This window comes from Triplophysa dalaica, chromosome 14, assembly GCF_015846415.1.
Source record: "Triplophysa dalaica isolate WHDGS20190420 chromosome 14, ASM1584641v1, whole genome shotgun sequence".
Taxonomy (NCBI): Eukaryota; Metazoa; Chordata; class Actinopteri; order Cypriniformes; family Nemacheilidae; genus Triplophysa; species Triplophysa dalaica.
The window spans coordinates 17,934,371-17,954,011 of record NC_079555.1 but is presented as its reverse complement, the minus strand read 5'-3'; the positions used below and the strand labels follow the sequence as shown (position 1 = coordinate 17,954,011).

At 39.2% G+C, this 19,641-nt stretch overlaps 2 protein-coding genes across 5 annotated transcripts in view; one reads left to right on the top strand and one right to left on the bottom strand.

Annotated features, from left to right (window-relative positions):
- Nucleotides 1–19,641, top strand: part of veph1 (ventricular zone expressed PH domain-containing 1) — a 91,730-nt gene that overhangs the window by 12,638 nt on the left and 59,451 nt on the right. For all 4 annotated transcript variants that reach the window (XR_008908774.1, XM_056765491.1, XM_056765495.1 and 1 more), the window contains 3 exons: nt 7–181; nt 16,671–16,834; nt 18,732–18,941. Coding sequence is in view for 3 of the 4 variants with exons in the window: in XM_056765491.1 (XP_056621469.1) it covers nt 7–181; nt 16,671–16,834; nt 18,732–18,941 (549 nt within the window). In the remaining variant the exon portion in view is untranslated. The remainder of the gene's footprint in view (nt 1–6; nt 182–16,670; nt 16,835–18,731; nt 18,942–19,641) is intronic.
- Nucleotides 5,077–9,869, bottom strand: ptx3a (pentraxin 3, long a). Its single transcript, XM_056765496.1, has 3 exons — nt 9,590–9,869; nt 7,812–8,396; nt 5,077–6,378 (listed from the first exon to the last, which is right to left on the bottom strand). Exons 1-3 carry the CDS (start codon nt 9,738–9,740, stop codon nt 5,747–5,749), a joined length of 1,368 nt encoding a protein of 455 aa, XP_056621474.1. The 5' UTR covers nt 9,741–9,869; the 3' UTR covers nt 5,077–5,746.

Sequence of the window (19,641 nt, the reverse complement as noted above, 5' to 3'; positions counted from 1 at the left end):
TTGCAGAATTACAATAGGGCCCCAGTGATGGCGCTGGCCGTGCCTGTGGCTGTTCGATTCTTGCGGCAGGGGAACCAAGAGCTGAGCAGAAACATGTCCAGTTACTTATCATTGGCTGCCATTGCCAAAGCTGAACTCTTGGCCCAACACACTAAGGATATCACCTGCAGCGTACTTGGAGGTAAGGGTCAGAAATGGGGTTCAGGGGGAAAGCAAGGGGCCATGGAAGGTCACCAGCGTGGTGCAGAGTACACGACATCCTCAACTGCTGTACAGTACAGCAGTGACAAAAGTGATGTCCTGGGGGCATATTTACACATTATTTGCTTTAAATGGCCAGCCTTTTTTCGATAAACCGTTAACGTCACTTGGACATCACTTTTGGCCACAACTGTATGTGTTTATGGACATCAAAGTGGAATATGTCGTACAGACAATCAGAGTTTAGGGTAAGTATCTTCTATCTATGCAACGCATCAGAAAACTTTATCTCGTGGAGTGAAATCTTGTTGATAAAAAAATATGTTCCTCATAACTGTACATCACACATTACAAATATTCTGTGTGGTCTATGATTGTCACTGTACGCAGCACGTGTAAAAAAACTAAATAAATCTAGTTGTCAAAGTCTTGGTCAACGCTCACCCTGTTTTATTAGGTCACAGATCAGAATGATGAGTCAAGGAAGGTATAAAACCATCGTAGATGCCAAGAGTCACTGCTTCGCATACCCTACTCGTCATTCCCTTCTTGGTAATAAGAGAAGCAATTCCCTTGTGCCTTTACAGAACTATTCAAACACACAGACCGGCAGTGACTGTTTAGTTTCCACATGCAATAATCTGCCACCCACAGCATCCACACAACACAGAGGGCGTGTGGTCTTTCTAGCCCACAGTGTGTGTTTCTGGTTTCTTGTCCCAAAACCACAGTTTAAATGGGTCATTTGAGACATACACAATGAAGCATACGTTATAACATCTTTGGCTCTGCTACATCGTCGCTTTTGAAATGAAACAGCCGCCGTTGCCAAAATATACTTTAATCTCAACTCTTCAAATACACTCGTACAAATTCTTGCCCTTCGAAAATAAAGATCTCATTGTTGTGAGTAAGTTATTGTGTTGAAACAGTCTGCTCAATAGAATGATGAGCGAAACAGATTGTTGGCCCGGGTCATCAGAGGCTTCATTAGTGAAAAACATTTTCTAATTTACATCGACCATAGCTCATTGTCATACTGCATGGGTCAGCCAAAGGATGACATCATACCTTCTGAATGAGCCATAGAAAGGACTAAAGATAAAGAGTGCTCGAGTTTTTAAGAGAAATAAATTGGATACCGCTAGATTTGGCTGCCACACTGAAGGAAATGAGACAGTCGTGGCCTAATGGTTAGAAAGTCGGACAAGTGATGAGAAGGTTGCTGGTTTGATTCTTAGGGCCAGCGGGTAACGACTGAAGTGCCCTTGAGCAAGGCACCTTGTCCCTAATTGCTCCCCGGGCGCTGCAGTGATAGTTGCCCACTGCTTCGGGTGTATGTGTGTTCACTACTCTCTGGATGGGTTTAATGCAGAAGTCACATTTAGGGTATGGGTCACCATATCTGACAAATAGGTCACTTTCACCTGAGAAACCTAATTAGAGAGCCTCAGTTGTGCTCATGTGGGACTTCCTTTGTACTAGTTGACCCACTGGCATGTTTATTCTTCATGGGGTTAGCTGATGAATTGGTTTAAAGTCTGGTTAACTTTTCTCTTCATTCTGGCCAAGAATCACCACTTGAAGTGATTAATTAGAATTATTAAAGTGACACAGTGTAAAGGTATTTTAGTGAATATCTGGTTTAGTGGTCTAGTGGCCCTTTTGCTTCAGGACCCAGATTTTACATTGGGCGTCAAGTAGCAACTCAAAATTGTGGTGAATACAAACCATGTTTATTCGGGTCAAGTGTACTTGCATTCAGTGTAGTTTGGGTTGTATTTTCTTTTACATTGTCCGTGTTGGCTTCTGGCTAATTTGGCTGGATTCTGTGCTAAAATGCTGTAAAGCAGTGGTCCCACCTGTTGCCCAGCAGCATTATTTTGATTGAACTGGTTATGAAATAGATCTGTCACAATCATGTTTTGTATATTGTATGGTATAACATTATTATTTGTTGATTGACATACATCCCGCAAATCTAGAAGACAAGAGTTGGAATAGAAAGACACATGAGTAAGCAGAATCTCTGGCCTAAGTCCCAGAAGCAGAAGAGAGATACACTATTGTTTTAGACCATATGAACACTTAGCTAACTCATTGTTTCTCAGAAGGCTGATGCCATGACACAAGACGAAAGTACAGTGTCGATTTCTTAGGATCTAGGTGCTTACTGTTGAAAATGATAGCTTTTGAAATAAAAACATTTCACTCTAGGTTCAAGATATCTCTTGCCAAAATTCAACATGACTCAGCAAAATTACTGTACTTTACTTACAGTTATAGTTAGCGGTTCTTCATGTCCAGTATAGGCAGATTAGATTTGGTTTCTGCATATGCTGTGCGTTATAGGCAGAGCAACGACAGTGGCCTATAATAAGTTTATTATAGCTTCAATAGCTCAGTCTCGTCCTGACCCGTTCTTTAGATTCCCTTTTGGGGTCTGTCTTCTAATTAGTCTCCTTCCTTCCTGGACATCACTCTGGTCCAAGTTCCCAGAAGTCTACAATGAACCAATAACATATGACCTTTTCACAGTCTATGGAACATGAAGTAAGGTGGGGTAATTGAGTTCAGGTTAGGAAAGGGTAAAGGAAAATCGTTGCACCTGAATTTACATTACGGTTTGACATGGAGTTTAGTGTGCAATTGTGGAATTACTAGATACCAAATCTGAAACTAATCTTAACCCATATTATTTGGTTACCAGCATGTTTCGGGGTAAATTCACTGTATAGTGGGATAGTATGCAACGATGACAAGTTTTTGTAGCAAGTTAGCATGTTAGAACTTCTGGTTCTATCGCCTCAAAGTCAATGGGTTTTTGAATGGGTGTTTGTTAAAAAATTTAAATAAGGTTTATATTGGACAAAACCACTAAATATTTTAACGTTTTATTTTACCACATAAAGCATAGCAGCAAAACACCGCTTTTGTTTTTTAAAGCTTTTGCGTGTCTTTAAAATGGCGGTTGCTAACAAGTTGCTAAATTCCACGACAGACATTGTCTTGGATGTTCAAAAATTTTTTAGAACATGGCCACAAATATCAAAAAACATAGATGGGGGCTCATTCACAGAGAAATTACTTGAAAATTTTGTTTAAATTAACTTTGAAAGAGTATTCTGAGGCTTGGGGGTTGTGACAATGATATAAAGCGACTGTGGTGTAGTCTGTTTATAGCCTCATTTTAGCTTTTTACTTCTGGCTATTGGATTTAAGCTCCAGAAATAATAAATGTTGTGTTCATTTGTAAAGATTATATTGGTAGACAAACAATTAAAGTATCATGCACGGCTTTGTGTAAAGCAAACATTTACAAGGTAAGTAAGGTCATTGTTGGTAAGTACACATAAATTATGGTTTGTAGGTTCAAATTGTAGTGACAAATTAACAGCATAAAGAAAAGACCAGCATGATGGTTTGGTGCTGCTTTTTCAGCCATGTGTTTCAAGCAAAGTGATGACGCTGACAAAAGCAGTTCTCGCTGGTAAGCCTTCTATTAAACACATCCACATATTTTTGTATACCGACATATTCTGATCTTTACAGCATGCAGGGCAAGCTTACGGTTCAAAGTGATCAAGTTTTTTAAGACGTTTATAAAAGCTTAAGCGTCTAACAGTATTTCATGTTTCTTGAGTATACGCGTCCCTAAGGCAGACTCGATACAGGGGTCTCATGTTAAAGTTATGTCGGAGGAACTACATGGTTGTTTGTGGTGGTCTGGAGCATATTAGAGACATAGCTCTTTGGTGTTTATGCTTCTTACAGGAGCAGGAGAGGTAGAGGTGGAGAAGGGCGTCTTTGAAACATTAAAGGGCCTGACTGGTTCCCAAAGTCCCTCAAGCTATGCTCATTATTAGTAATATCCCTTCAAGAATGCTGTCTCCTTACCACCATCTGGATGCACTTATCGCTCTGAGGCCTGAGCAAGTTTGCCTAGCCTCTGATTTGTCGTTCCCTTACATTGCCCCGTGGCCAATGTCATTCAGTTCCTCAGATACGCTGTGTTATATATGTAAACTGTCTCAAATGACAGACACGGCATAATGTGGCTTGTGCTGTTTTGTCTAGTCCTCAGTTAAATTCTTCACTTCTGAAGTATCACATTCACCTGTGTTTTGAAATAATTAGTTCAACACTTAGATCACTGATGTAATCTTGATCTTGGGTAAAATTTAGGGGGGCTTAACTTCAATGAGGTTTCTTATAAGTGTCTTCATAGACTTTATCTTAAATGTAATTTGTTTGGCTAAATGCACAGGGTTCCGCCTCCTTTTCTGCTGAAGCATCATTCAGTAGTTCTTCAATCATGTTCTTTTATAAAATGTAGGTTTCATTGACTTGGTTTCATTCATCAGGAGCTGATTGGATATTCAGCAACATGTTGCTGGAGGGTAGGGGCAAAAACATAATTTCTGTAGCCTCGCCCTCATGCCATAACTGTTTCATAATAGGACATTTTGATTTCATGGTGACTTTAAATTCCTAATGACTAAACTCAATTCATTTTATTATGTATTCTGCTTACCTCAAAATACTTTTTAAACGTTTTAAATTTGATTTATAACATTTGATTTAAAACCTAATTTATGAGATGGCTAATTCGGATGAATTCGTACAATGTAGTTCTATGTACAATGTAGTTTTAATATGATTTGCTTTTGTGTTTTACGTTTAAGGGCGAGTTTAGGGGGGAGGGGCTTCAGAATATCTTTTTTCTTATAATCATACGTTTTTGTATGATGAATTTGCCACAATGTAAAATAGTTTCGAGATAAGGTTGTCTATTCGGACATATTTTGTGACAAGTATATGTAACGTATATGTATTATGTTCCATTCAAGTTGTTCAAAAATGTAAAGCTTTGAATATCAAGTGACAATTAGTTTTATTTTAGTTAAAATTTTATTATAGTTTCCTGACCCTCATTGAAAAATACTTATTTACATTATACATTCATCTTAGCCTCAATAAAAACAATGTACATTATAATACATTTCACACATTAGGGGAAGCAAAAAGTCACGTTGACCTTGTAAACATTTTCCACAGTTCCATCATCAAAATGTAGCAAGTAGCTAAAAACGTGTTCAGGTGCATAAAAACATATTCATTAGCAGTATTTATGTAGCAAAATAAAAATATCACAAGATAGATCGACTATAAGTTTTAAAATATTGCAGAAGAACAACATCACAATGGATTGAACGATTAGATTACAAATAGATTACAAATTAAGTCAAACCAAAATGTAAACATTTTCAAACAAGATAAATACTTTGACAATACAAAATGTGTTTAAAACCAAATTTAGAAATGATTAATGAATGATATGATGTGCCCCAAATGGCAGCAGTTTAACTGCTTTAACTTGCATTATGACTGCCAGTCCACCCCGAAATCCAACTTTTCCTGTGAAGAAACATTTTCCTGAAATAAAGAAATTACTGTTGTATGCAGGAGTAGCAAAGCAGCTAATGTGTTGTAGGAGGTCATCTGATCGATATACAGGACTCAGGTGGTTAAGACTGTAGAGACATTAGTAGATTAACTTGACGCCCCCTTTTGACTCAATGTCAGACACTCCCCAAGCCACCACATTACCACGGTTACCACAACCACTTCCGTCCAGCTGTGCCTGCTGGGATATCTCCTGTGAATCCAAAACACGATCCCACATGTTGACTCCGGTCATTTTCCCAGTGAAGGCCTGCTCCGCATCAAAGGTTTCCGGGATGTGGAGATGCCTGAAGTAACGTCCGTACTCTTGTCCCAGAAGTATGCTCCCTTTGCTGCGTAGCTCATGACCCTCAGCCACTCCTGGAGAGCTCGCTGCTTGTTGACCGTTCACCCACACAGAAGCCAGGCCCTGCCATGAGCTCCAGACCGCACAGAGGTGCACCCACTGACCCTCTTGCACCACCCCTGGCGCCTCCACCAAATGGGTTTCTCCATCCACCGTGAACTGGACACTTTGGCCGTTGAGCACCAGCTCCAGTTCGTAAGGGTTGCCTGTCGTGCTGTAAGAGAAGAGGACGGTCTTTGTGAGAACCTGGGTCGGTTTCGCCCACAAGCAAATGGTCACTGCTTTGGTCGGCAACGGTCTTTTGGGTGTTACTTCGACGTTGGATGTAGAAGACCGCATGGGGAAGAGGAGTCCAGTTTCACAGCCTGTGGAGGAAAGAGATGTTATCAATGAATCTTAATTTCCCTGGGTAAAAGGAGCAGAATGAATCTATCGTGAACCCCTCCACCCATCAGTCTAAGATGTGTTTCTATGGTCGAAATCAGTCAAGGAGGCATGTCTGCTTTGGAATTTGTATTTTTGTTAAATAAATACAACGAAACAAAATGCAACTAAAAGTGCATAGTGTTTATTAGAAATTTTTTTTGGTGATGTAATCTAGAATTAACTTTTATTTTGTAGTGGTGGTTCCTCAGAGGGATGATTTTCACTGAAAACATTTCGTCATTGTGGATAGCTTCAAATTTTTGTTCACTCCCAAATTTATCCCAACGCTATTTATTCATTTGTAAATATGACAAGGATACTGCTAGAAAGGTCTTTCCTGTACTGCACAGTTTTGTTTCATGCGAGTTTGTGCTTAGCTGAGCGTATTTTATACACCGGATGGCCAGTTTTGTACGTTTTCATGCAATTAAGAGATAAACCCCTCTGGAGCAGCAAGCCGGCAGAACCACGAGGATCTTCAATCAGTAGGAAGCAGAATTGCAGTGAAAGGTTTGTCAAACAATCTGAGATGGTTTGGTTAATAGGATTGGTACGTTCTCTTTCCACTGGGTGATTAGCTATTGCAGATCACAACTTTCCTACCGTAGCTTACAGTATTTTCATTACATTTGTCTTAGGTTTCCTGTTATGGGAGGCTGACTGAAGACTAACTCATTCTCTAAACAGTCTCATCTGGTTCTGTTTTCCCCACGGACGCATTGGTGCGACCACGCCATGCTTATCTGTTAATGATTATATTCCCTCTGTCTTTCATTTGTTCTTCCTCTGCAAAGCCCTTTAATACAGAAAGCATGAGCTTTAAATTAAATATTTTTTTCTCTCACTTGAATCGAAACTGACTAGGCTCTATAGATAGGGACAAAGCGGATGAAGATTAGGGAAGGTCCAAGGAGGTTTTGGTTTTGGAAGAAATTTACATCCTAACTTGGAGGGAAGGTTGTCTGTCCAGGGTTCATATAAGTTGATGTGTTTTTTGATGTGTTTGTGTAAATCAGTTGGCTTGATCATAAAATACGGTTTGAATAAGTCACAGATTTACAGCTCAGAATTAATAGCACAATTGCCGAATCATCACATCGCCATACCATCCAGATTGCGTTCAAAGGATTGATTCTCATTAAATAATACATTTGCAGCGGGTGTTGGAATTGGAGCGTGTAGTTTTGTTTCTCAAAACCAGTTTCATAATTGTACATGTGTTTGTATAATCTCTCCTCCAATTCATGGATTTCATTTGGCACATTTGGTTTGACAGGAGTCCAGATCTCTCTTTCTTAACTGCTACAACGCCTTACTTTCTTTCAACATTATAGGCTGCTTTAGCTTGTCGAAACATAGATCAGATTCTCACCTGATGGAAGCCTGTTTGACAGGTTTGACCTCATGTAACGTGTCATCTGTTCCCGAATGGCTTGTAGTTCACTTGAGATGGAAGCCAGAGTGTTCTCTAACCTCACTCTGCTCTCCCCATCAGTCTTCTCTTGCGTCAGATGCCGGGCCTGAAGACTCTTGGCTTGGGAAGATTTCAGGCAGCAGTTCTCTAGCCGTTCTAGGTGCGCATCCTGGGTCACACTAGATGCAAGTAGCTGCTGCAGGACCGATTCTTGCTGCTCGTACTGATTGGCTGAGACCTCTCGCAGTTGCATCAGCGCATTCTCCAGTCGTGTTTCCATCTGAGCCCCAGATCTCCGAGCCGCCTTGTCAATTGCAGACGCGCATGAGTCCCCATACTGCGCCACGAACTGCAGCATCTCCCCTCGCAGAGACTGCAGTTCCACCTTGATGATGTCATCGGCATACTGCAGGAGCATGTTCTCCTTCATTTGGGAATTTTCCAGCATGGTGAAGAGCTTATCCCATTCGGTGAAGGCTGAAGCCTTGCAGGGTTCTGGGGACGGCATGGGGGTCTCCTCTGTGGTCTGCATGGGGGTCTCCTCTGGGAGCCAAACAGAAAACCAAGGGAAAGAGTAAAGTTACATGACAAGGTTTGTGTATGTGAATAACGTGACACAATGTGTTGGGTTCGAGGTTTCGTAAGTGGAGATCTACATGAGCCTTACACAGATAATGAAGAGTAATATCTGGATGTTAAAGGGATTGTTCACCCAAAAATTAAAATTCTGTTATTAATTACTTCATCTCTAGTTGTTCCAAACCTGTAAAAATGTGTTTGTTTGGTTGAACACAGAGAAAGCTATTTTGATGAATGCTTAGTTTTTGGACCCCATTTACTACTATAATAGTAAAAATTACAGTGGTAGTCAAAAGTGCCCCAGAACTGTTTACTGTCCTACATTATTCAAAATATATACTTTAATGTTCAGCAGAACAAGAAAATATATAACGTAATTTTTCTTTAAAAAATAAAAATTCTATTATTGTTTATTTTACCCTCATGTCACCCTTCTTTTATCTGCAAACCCAAAAGAAGATATTTTGAAGAACGTTGTTTAGTAAACAATACTGACCAAACAGCACTCAAAAGATCTTCTTTTGTGCTTCACAGTTTCACAGAAGAAAGAGTCATGTAGTTTTTAAATACATGAGGTTGGACGAATTATGACAACATTTTTATTTTTGGAGGAAATATCCTTCATATAGCCCTTTTAATGTTTTGTTATGGTGTATTATTGTTGTTTTAACTTTTGACTACTTAAACTACAAAACACAAAAACAATTATTTAAAAAAAAAGAACAACAAATCTTTTCATTTGTTTTGAGTAATTTGCTGACTTTCTGTGTCGTCTCTTTCCATCACTTACAGTACGACATTGTACCCTTTCTAAAGTTGTTTGTTTGTTTATGCGAAAGCTTTATTTCAACGAAACCACAGCAATCCATCAACACACAATTCCGGTTTAACATCTGCTACTGGTAAAGCTTTCAACGCCATCCTGACATTACAGAGCTGAATACACAACAGACACATTCTGCCCTCACAACTGCAAATATCCTCAGATTCATAAATTCCTCAACTCTACATCCACTCTATTTCCTTATATACACAGAGGAAATCCTTTCTTAAAGACACTCAAACTCTGATGACAGAACTCTTTCAAACCAGGACCTGTTTATTCATAACTCACAGAATCTAACGATATTGATGATCTTAGCATCACAGTTACTCACCTTCGGTCTGTTCCTCCCCATATTCTCCAAAATAATTGTGTGGGTAGCGCATATCGGGAGTTATTTCTTCATCGGAAAGGCCAGGTAAATCAGCGGATAACAAACCCAGCAGACACGCAGTCTGGAGTAACGTCCACATGTGTCTGGCCATGTGTGAATAGGATCAACTCTCTGCGTTTGTGTGTGTCCTCTAGTTAGATGCTGAGCAATCTGCTGGCCACGCTCCTACTTGTTTTTCGAACTGCAGCTGAGACGCAACTGAGCTGGATGGTGGGGCTCTGTGGTCTATATAAACATAATGAGAGAGAGAGAGAGAGAGAGAGAGAGAGTTTGCTCCAGCGAGCAATTCTTTGTTGGAGGTAATATAAGTTGTGTAGTCAAATAGTTGTGCTTCTCCTGCAGCTTGAGGCCATGCGAGAGATCTTAGACAAGCAGATCGATAAAGGGGTACAAAGAAAAGTAAGGAAGTGCTTGAAGGTTTTTGACTCTTCTGTTGTGACGAGAACGACTCTCTGTTTACAACAGAGGTTTATTGTTATTTTCTCTTTTTGTCATTTCCCTGTAATAAGTACCACATGACATCACTCTTAATACCCCTATTTTTAGTTAGTAAGCCCTTTCACGTTTTTATTTTTCAATACTTTTGCATACGTCTTTTATTTTACGCCCAAAAGTCTTATACAGTACATGTGTTTTGTAACTGTATTGAGCCAAGAACGAAATGATTCTGGATCGACTTTGCATGTTGTTTCTAGAATGTTCAAATAAACATAGACACAATCTTATCCCTAATGCTAAACATTACAAACAAATGTGCCCAAATTCCAGTGAGACTGGAGGGGTTAACCGGGGTGGTCTTAAAACCTCTAACCCTGTACCTTATCCCCAAATTCTGACTTCAGCTCTTGTTAGAATCAAGTCATGTTGTCAATCCTATTTCTTGCCCTTCATTTTACCTTAATTCTAACCCCAACCCCTTTTCTAGTAGAAACACACAATCCAGATCATGATGCTGCCAGTGTTGGCTCCTCAATATCATTGGTTGGTTGAAATGTTGTTCCAGGACCAGCAGGGCTGTTCATCCACGAATATGTCCCATTTGGGTAAACCAAGTTATGGGCGGCCTAACTGATGCTGTGTTGTATTGTGTGTGTTATGGAGAAAGATTGGACTCGTCCTGGTTCTCTTCTGCTTTACATTACAGATATTACAAATTATTAAATTTGTATCGGGAACGAAGCATCCACAAAACGCTCTTTGTTTGTGATGACTTATTATTGAGGATTGTGAATCTACCCCCTGCTTGTCAGGATGATTTTGGATGCCGTTTTTGAGTTCTGGGGGATGCCGGACTGGGGGTCATGGAAACTTGCTGTCACTTCATTGCCCGATAAGAGACGCCACTTTCACAGTCACACTCATTTCCCCAGAAACAGATTCCACTCCCAACTGGAAATAATTTTGCGCCCTCTAAACTCTTTTTTGTGAGACCCTCTGGGGCAGGAGGAGGAATGATATATTTTGTGGGCCTGTCATGAACGTGAATGGAGGTTTATGGAAACGGATTCACGGCCATGTATCTGCTGGAGGTCAACTTTATTGTGTCTGCAAGATAAAGCGCTTTTTAATGGCAACGGATGGATGTTTTCGCTTATGTCAGCCAGGCCTGGCCCAAAGTTAGCGTGGCAACAAATCTGTCAAAAATGTGGGCTTTGCATTAATCATCAGCCCATTAACAGTCAGTATTTTGCTTATCAACACAACACGAAAATATGTGATTGTCCCGCAAATTTGATTCCCTGCTGTAGTCTCGTTGCCTGATGGAAAAAGTGCAGAGGCGTCTTAAATGTGAAATCAGCCAGAAGTACGAGACAGTACAAATGGGAATGACTGCTCTCGTTGTCTCCGGAGGAAACACAAGGGAAGGTCAGCTTTGACTAATGCTGCCATCAATCTGTCACCTTTGATTGAAAAGTGCTGGTGATGTTAAATTCCATCAGCACCTACACCATCATTGACCACAATGAGCTCCTCTAATCTTCACTGCAGAAACACATACAACCCAACACGTTGGTGGAGCACTTTACAGAAGAAATATGAAAATGAACACCTGGATATTATTCTGTAATCTCCTCTGTATCAATTATTGTTATGTATCATGTGATATCGCAATCTGAGTTCAGGATTTAAAAGGATATTTCATCCTGAATGCCAATTGTGCTGTTTGTGCTCTGAAGCTCTCTGAATTGTCTATTAAAGGCGGGACTTATACAAAAATTTATATTGACCCTGCCCCTGGAACACGGATTGGGTAATGGGCGGGACATCTCAACACACACTCTAAGCAGTAGACCAATCACAAAAGACTGGCTTGACCAATCAGAACGTTTCGGTAAAAGGGACTTCATAGAACCGGTACTCAACAGCCTGTTTTCTGAGAAACAGGCGGTGTAAAACGAGATGACGGTGTAAAACACAGGTGAAATATGTACTATATAAAGCATTTTTTGAAAATGAACAAGAACATTGATTGTTTAGTACATCAAAAACACAAATAGAGACTAGAAGGACAAAATAGGACCTCTTTGAATAATGTCATTGCAAGCTGTTTTCAGTTTAATCTAGGGCTAATTTTAATTCTTGTCAGGGAAACCATCCCAATAAGTGTTACCATATTTAATACTTTATTTAAGCATCAATAGCAAAAATTTAGTTCTCTACATGTAATTGCTTAAGAATTTCACTGAATCGTATGAAGTACAACGTCACATCTCCTCATGCAGTCAGGAAGCTTCTGAAGAAGACATATGAGGCAGTAAGCATGTGCTGGTGAAAAGTTAAACAGCCCTTCAGGACAGAGAGGAGCCTGACAACTGATCATCTCTGCAAAAATCATCAACTCTGGTCAACCGTCAACTGAAATCTGATAGATCAATAGAAACACTAATAAAGACATTTCTGAATTAATTCTTCATTCTGGACTTAAAAGATAATATTCAAAACTGTACTTTCTGAATAAAGATTATTCAGATTCACTGTAGGTTACAATGGGTGCCTATTCTTTTATTTAAAGGGATGGTTCACCCAAAAATAAATTCAGTCCTCATTTGTATTGCCCTCAGGTTGTTACAAATTTATATACATTTGTATGTTCTGCTAAACACACAGAAAAATATTTGGAAAATGTCAGTCACCAAACACATCTCATCCCCCATTTACTTCCATAATAGGGAAAATAAATACTATGGGAGTCAATGGGGGATGAGATCTGCTTGGTTACTGACATATATACTTCCAAATATCTTCCTTTATGAAATTTATACAGATTTGCAACAACCTTAATGTGAGTAAATGAGGACAGAATTTTCTTTTTTGGGTGAACTATCCCTTTAAGGTAGCCTACTTGTGCTTCATCTTCAATGCAAGATAATTTACATTCATCCGTCACTCAAACACTGATCTAATACAAAGGTTTTAAGCCTGCCAGATACAGGGAAATTAAAACCTAATCCAAAAATGTGAATACATCTGATATGAACCTCGACATAGATGATGTGTTCTAATACACATCTAAAGTTGGCTCAATATAGACACTGTGTTAAAAATAATTTGGAATCAACTTTTTTATATTGATGGTATCCTATAAAATATAAAAAAAACATTTGAAGCAGCTGGATTGTGAAAATGAGCTTCCCAACACTATCTTCTCCTCCCATTAAAGTAGAACACAAGTGTGTTTATCTCACTGGGGACCGTACAAGTACTGTACATGAGACTTCAGTAATAACACGCTGTCAGAGATCAGCTGTGTTTTGGAGAAACAGACAGTATTTCTGTACAGGAACAAGGGTCACATATGTGAAAAACTTCTCTCTGGAATTTTTATTGTCAATTTCATTGACTCACTTGCATTAAGCTTATCTCTTCAAAGAATGAAATTCCTCAAAAACGGAAAGAAAATGTTCTTTTTGCCAAAGTACCTGGCAAAGATTATGTGACATGTCATGTGTGGATATCAGTCATGTATTCCCCGCTGTATCATTCGGAGAGGTTGTGTGTAGCACTAATCCTTCATTAACATAACCCGCTGTGCGTGTGGAAACAGGTGGGCAGGTCTTCTGCTCGACTCAATGTCTCTCCCGAGCCAGACGAAACATCTCACATACAGAATTATGTTTGCCAACTGACCGCCCTGATTTACGTAGCTTGCCAGAACAGAGATTAGGTGATTCTCTAAAGATCTGGGAGTTTTCTGCCATATTTAGTTTATGATCTACTGCCATTTTTACTGCAGATGTGGATGAGCAGTGAAAATTGTTCATGAGAAATAAATCAGCAAGTTAGTGACAGCCGGACCAAAAAACTAATCTATCAACGTCTGTGCAGTGCTCTTCAATTTTTTCAGTTTTTTCAATTATAATGCCTTACTAAATAACATCTGCTGTATAACAGGTAAAGGGAGGTTGGGTGCCATGGTTTATAGTTATTGTCTGAAGGGGCCACACTTCTATAACATTTTTCCTGTCAAGTTTGCTTTTAATGTTACCCGGTCCGTGTGGTCCATTCCACAAAATCCGACAGTGGTGTAGCCGAGGGTATTTCTGTACCAGGCAGCATTGTGTATACCCACTTGTGTAGTGCACGGTATGAGCAGAAATACGGTGTATACGCTCCGCCATTTTTCCATGGTGTGTAATAAATGTTGCGAAAAACAGAGCAAACTGAATGAAGTGCTGCCAATAATGTAGAAAACGTCTGTGTCAAGGTGTGGAGACAGAGCCCAAACGCAGGCAGCAGTTACACAGAGACTTTATTTACAATAAACAAAGAAAAATAAAACCCACGAGGGACTAAAACAAAACTGAACTAGGACAATAAACAACAACAATATATACTTGCCTTTTAACAATATACTTGCCTGTTTTGAATAAACTAGACTCATTAATTCAAAACTTGATTTGATAAGAATTGCAAAACAAACAAGCACAGTACAGAAAACGTAAGGGCAATAAAAGGGGCATGAAACAAAACAAGATATTTAATAAGGAAACGAGGGGGCGGGTCAAGACACCAGACAGGAGAGCATATGGCACACCAAAACAAACAATGGCCACGTGCTCCGACACAAAACATGGGACTGTCCGGATCCTACCACCAGACTAGAAAAAGCATGAACAAGATAGGCAGGCCCTGACACTATGACTGATCTCAGATATGGTCTACCTCAGCGTTCTAAAAGCGCTAATCAATCAAATGGAGGTGGCCAATCAAATGAAGGAAGGCCAGATTTGCTTATGACAGAAGCCCATGTCGAGGTCAATTTGAACTTTGAAAGAGCACGATGTGAGTATCTAGATTTTTAGTGTTTCATAACTGTTTTGTCATAGAAATGTCATGGGTACAGTGAGCTACTGAGCTACAGTGCTTTTCTGTAGCTCAGTGGTAAGAGCATTGTGTTAACAACGCAAGATTGTGGGTTCGATCCCAGGGTATTGCAAATACCTATGTAAAATGTATAGGATAAAACAATGTAAGTCGCTTTGAATAAAAGCGTTTGCCAAATACCTAAATGTAATGTAATGGGTAGCCTGAGTCTAAAACACTGGCTGCGTCGCTTTCTTTCTTTTTCCACAGGTCACAGTAGTTTATAAAATTTACTGTGGGAATGCTTGACACACGTCAACATGGTAAAAGACAGATTGTAATATCCAGTCAATGTAAACTAAAAGCATATCATTTACATGTTTCATGTAATGTCAGTGTGACCAGACCTTGAAAACATGACCAGACCTTCACTGCTAAAACGCGTGGCTTATACTCTTTAAGGTTGTGCTTAAAACTTAAAACAGCTTGGCAAATATCTCAATTGTATTTTGAAATAATTTATTTTTCTTTAATTCTGTTTATTATTTAAATTTTACCTGATTTAAAAACAATTATCTGAAACTTTTGTAATTTGATGTCTGTGTCTATACTCAAAAAGTTAAAGGTATCCCTCACTCAAGGTATTCAAAGGTATTCACTCAAAATGGAAAAATGGGGTTCTGCCTGAGTATGTCATCATGATACAGCAAACTCTTATGAGCTGAAACAAATCCTGTTTTCCAATTAAACACACAGAGACTAGAACAAACCAGTCAAGAAGTTTTCCAGAAATGTCTTTAAAACATGACACAGACACATGATAACAATCACACATCATAGGTCACTGATTGATCATTTTATTGGTCCTTCTGTCATTCATGTTATGATCTGACACGTGTTGCTGAAAGGTCTCTTTTCACTTCCTGTTCCCACACATGTTTATTATCTCACAGTGCTCCAGTGTAAACTTATTGTGTCCAAACTACGAGAATGTGCTCACTGCTCACCTTTAGAACAATCCGCTTTCCTGTAGCTCAGTGGTAAGAGCATTGAGTTTCAACGCAGGTTTTGGGATAGATCCCAGGGGATTGCACATACCTATGTATAAATGTATAAGATATTGCAATGTAAGATGCTTTGGATAAAAGCGTCTGCCAAATGCATAAATGTAAATGTACTGCATGTGCGCACAGCATTAACACTGTAGGCTTTCATTCATTCTTTTATTCTTTTGTTTGTTTATTCTTTCTGGGTTTTCATCTCATTTTCTTGGTATTTTATTTGCTTCCCTCATTTCGTGCTGGGATCGTGTTTGCCACATGTCTCTGCAGAGAAAACTGCCTGATAGAAAGTAAATGAGGGAACTAAGGACAATAAAATGTGAACAACAACACAATGCTACATTGTTGTTGTTTTGAAGTCAACAATGAATCAGCTCCCACACTTCTTTCATGGGGAAATGGCATGCACATTTTGAGTCCTAGTCAACATGATGATGGAGGTTTAATTCGTCATTCCTTGCGTGTTTGACTGTGACCTAAAATATGAAACGACAAGTGACACCATAGCAAATGGTACTTTCACATGAATACCGTGTTATACTATTCATATATAAAATTATCTACAAAACAGTTGGAATGATCATATAAAAAGTTTAGCTTTAAAAAGCACTGTTAGTTATGCTCTGAATTGAATTGGTTGTTTATTTGTTTGATAGGTAACTTCATGCTGTTGAAGGTGCTGCCATCTGTGTATCCACGGCAATCAGAGCCCATCCACCAGCGCATCCGTGAGCTGATGGCGTTGATGTCACAGCTGGATCAGACCGGCAGACAGCATCTGCTCCGACTGCTCCAGATGATCTCTGACCTTCATCCCCTGGTGAGTGAGGGAGGGACGGACGGACGAGCACATGACAGAATGAACGAGGGATGTAGGGATACAAACGAGTCAAGGTCACTTATTCTGGGTAACAGAGAAAGAATTTGGATTGGACGAGTGGAGAGGTATAGAGTGAGTGATTGAGCGGTTGTTTTAACAAAAGTCTGCATGGTCAGACAGTTTGGTGGTGGACACCTGTGGCAGCATCAAACCTGTAAAATGCATTTCATCGAGTGTTGAAATATCAGAAAGCGTGTCGAAACAACATTTCCACATGCCTCTGAGTAAAGAGAGATTTACTGGAAGAGAAAACGGGGAGGCAGGATTTTGGCAGCAAGTGTCATCCGGGCTTCCTGCATTTAGATATGTTTTTTAGGGGGGTGATGGGGTTGCAAATAGCATATGAGCCAGACGTGAAGAATGCATTAGTCATGAGATATTAACAAGCACAAACACAACACTGGATTAACACATTTATAGAGCGCTTTGTTAAAGAGAAGCATATGAGACATTATTTTATATTGAGTTATTCTGTTTTTTCCACATAAAGGGAGATTTGGAAAAAGGAAACAGTGTTTGTGAAAGCGATAAAGGCTGATAAAGTGATGGAGGTAAAGTGCGCGGGAGAAACTAATCTGTAAATGACTAAATGTTAAAATTATAGTTACAGATTTTTAAAAATACAAATATATGAATATGAACTGAAGGCAAATGACTACATAAATCGCTAATGTTACAACAATGTCACCACTTAACAGAGATTAACATAAACTTCATATATGTGATGGTTTTGAAATCTTTTGATTTTCCTCTTCCCACTAGGCTTGACATGTACAGTAGAATAACAAGTATTATTTAATTGTTTGTCCAGTTTATAATTTATAATCAGACATAAATATAAACAGTTTATATCTGTCGTAAAATTTCTGGTTTATACAGTGAATTGGAAGAAAACAGGATTTTGGTGGCATTAGCCCTTGATTTTCGCAGTGGCTGCTCCTCACAGGACAGTCATAGTGTGTGTCTGCTGCTCTCCCAGCCCGTCCTAGACCTCTGCAAATTCAAACTTGAAGGGTTTTACCAGAGAAAAAAAAATCCTGCTAAAAGGGTGTTGTTAGATTAATTTCGTGCTGAAGAACAGAGGCCGACTGACTCACGCCTTTCTTCTCAGGCTGTTTCATTGAAGTCAGCACTGGTTGTCAGGGCTGAATGTCAGGCTAGATTTCACCAATGATCTACTGTGTGTTTTCTGTAGTCTGTGACTGTGTATGAGGTCTGATTTAAGATTATCTCTGATTTCTTTTAACACATCTATAAATTCAGATGAACTCGGGATGATGACTATAAATTTCCTTAAGTTTTTCTCTCTCTTTTTCTTTTTGTAACTATCTCCATCATTTTTGTCTTTGAAAGCCCATGTGCTGTAGGACCAAAGGACTTGTTTATGGGATGGATGGGTGGCTCTGGAATCAACCAATCAGAGAGCGATAGTTCTTTACACAGCAGGATCAGAACCATAAGGGACCTGTGTTTGAAAGAGAGTGTGTCATAAGTTTTTGTCATAAGCGTTGTACAATTTTTTTGTTATTGTTGCTTTTAAAGTATAATTTTGGTACTAATAGCTTTCAACCCTGTTACACAAGTTGTTGTAAGGGAAATATCAAAATAAAAATAGAAGTGCATACAGTAAGTACTCTTAATGCTCAATAAACCCACAGTGGGGAACAAACTAGCTACATCTGCAATCCTGTTTTCTCACAAAATGTTTATTGGAAAGTTATTTTTATTTCATCTACCTGTTTATTTAATACCTATTGTTAGAAAATGGTGTTAGAATTTTTTATTGTTTAATGAACAAGACCTTATACCCCTGGTCTTATTTCCTCTTTCTCTTTAGGTGTTATCTTCTTTGGTGCCATCTTTGATCAGCTATCTCAATGAGAGTGATCTGAGTGATTCTGTCCTGAGCGTGCTAGTGAACGTGGCTCAGGCGAGCCCCCCTTCTATCACATCTTTCCTGTCAATCTTGAGAAGGGTGGGTAAGAAAAATCCTGCGCTGCTTGGACACATCGCTAAGATCCACGGGGCAGTGGGTCTAACTAGTGAGGTGCGCATTTACCATCACGTTGACATTCACTGAAGATGGCTTCTTTCATAACAATAAAATTAATAACGCTTTAATGACTGGTCCAAAACGAAAATGGTCACTGATCTGGTGCACTTTGTTTTCACTTTAACTACAGCATTTTGAACTTGAAAGTGTCCTTAAAATGTGGCGTTCGTGATGCAAGTTCATATAACCACCATTCCGTCCCAAAATGTGTTATCTTTAAAAAGACTTCTGTCAAAACATCTGTCAAACATGTGCATAGACATATTACTTATATTTTGATGACTTTGCTGTCTTGATATAGTACTACAGATTTCTAATTTCCGCCTCTCGCTGGCAGCTCAGAATTTTTATTTCATGCAGTTCATCTGCGGCAACCAAGATTGGTGCTGATTCATACACGTTAAAGGTCCAGTTGGAGAGCAGTTTCTGCAAATCTTATATTTATCTTGAGTATCTTGTATAGAGTAGTTTTGCATACTTTGTATCTTCGAAGAGTATTTAGTTTAGATCACATTTATAAAAGATAGATAGATACAGCTGTACAATTATTTATGAAAACAGACGACCTCCTGGGGGTGGGCAGGGGGTTGGAACTAAATCACGAGCACACAATACATCATAGCATCATAACTGCTGATTCACTATAAATTCATGTTGTTTACATTATGCACGTACACGCTGATTGCCAACAAAA

Bases quoted from the DNA above. Each gene is read 5' to 3' on its own strand.
- ptx3a (XM_056765496.1), bottom strand. From the start codon at position 9,740: ATGGCCAGACACATGTGGACGTTACTCCAGACTGCGTGTCTGCTGGGT. The intron at 8,397-9,589 runs GTGAGTAACTGT...TTTGGCTCCCAG, and splicing joins TGGGGAGGAACAGACCGAAG to AGGAGACCCCCATGCAGACC. The intron at 6,379-7,811 runs GTGAGAATCTGA...TTTCCTCCACAG, and splicing joins GTCAAACAGGCTTCCATCAG to GCTGTGAAACTGGACTCCTC.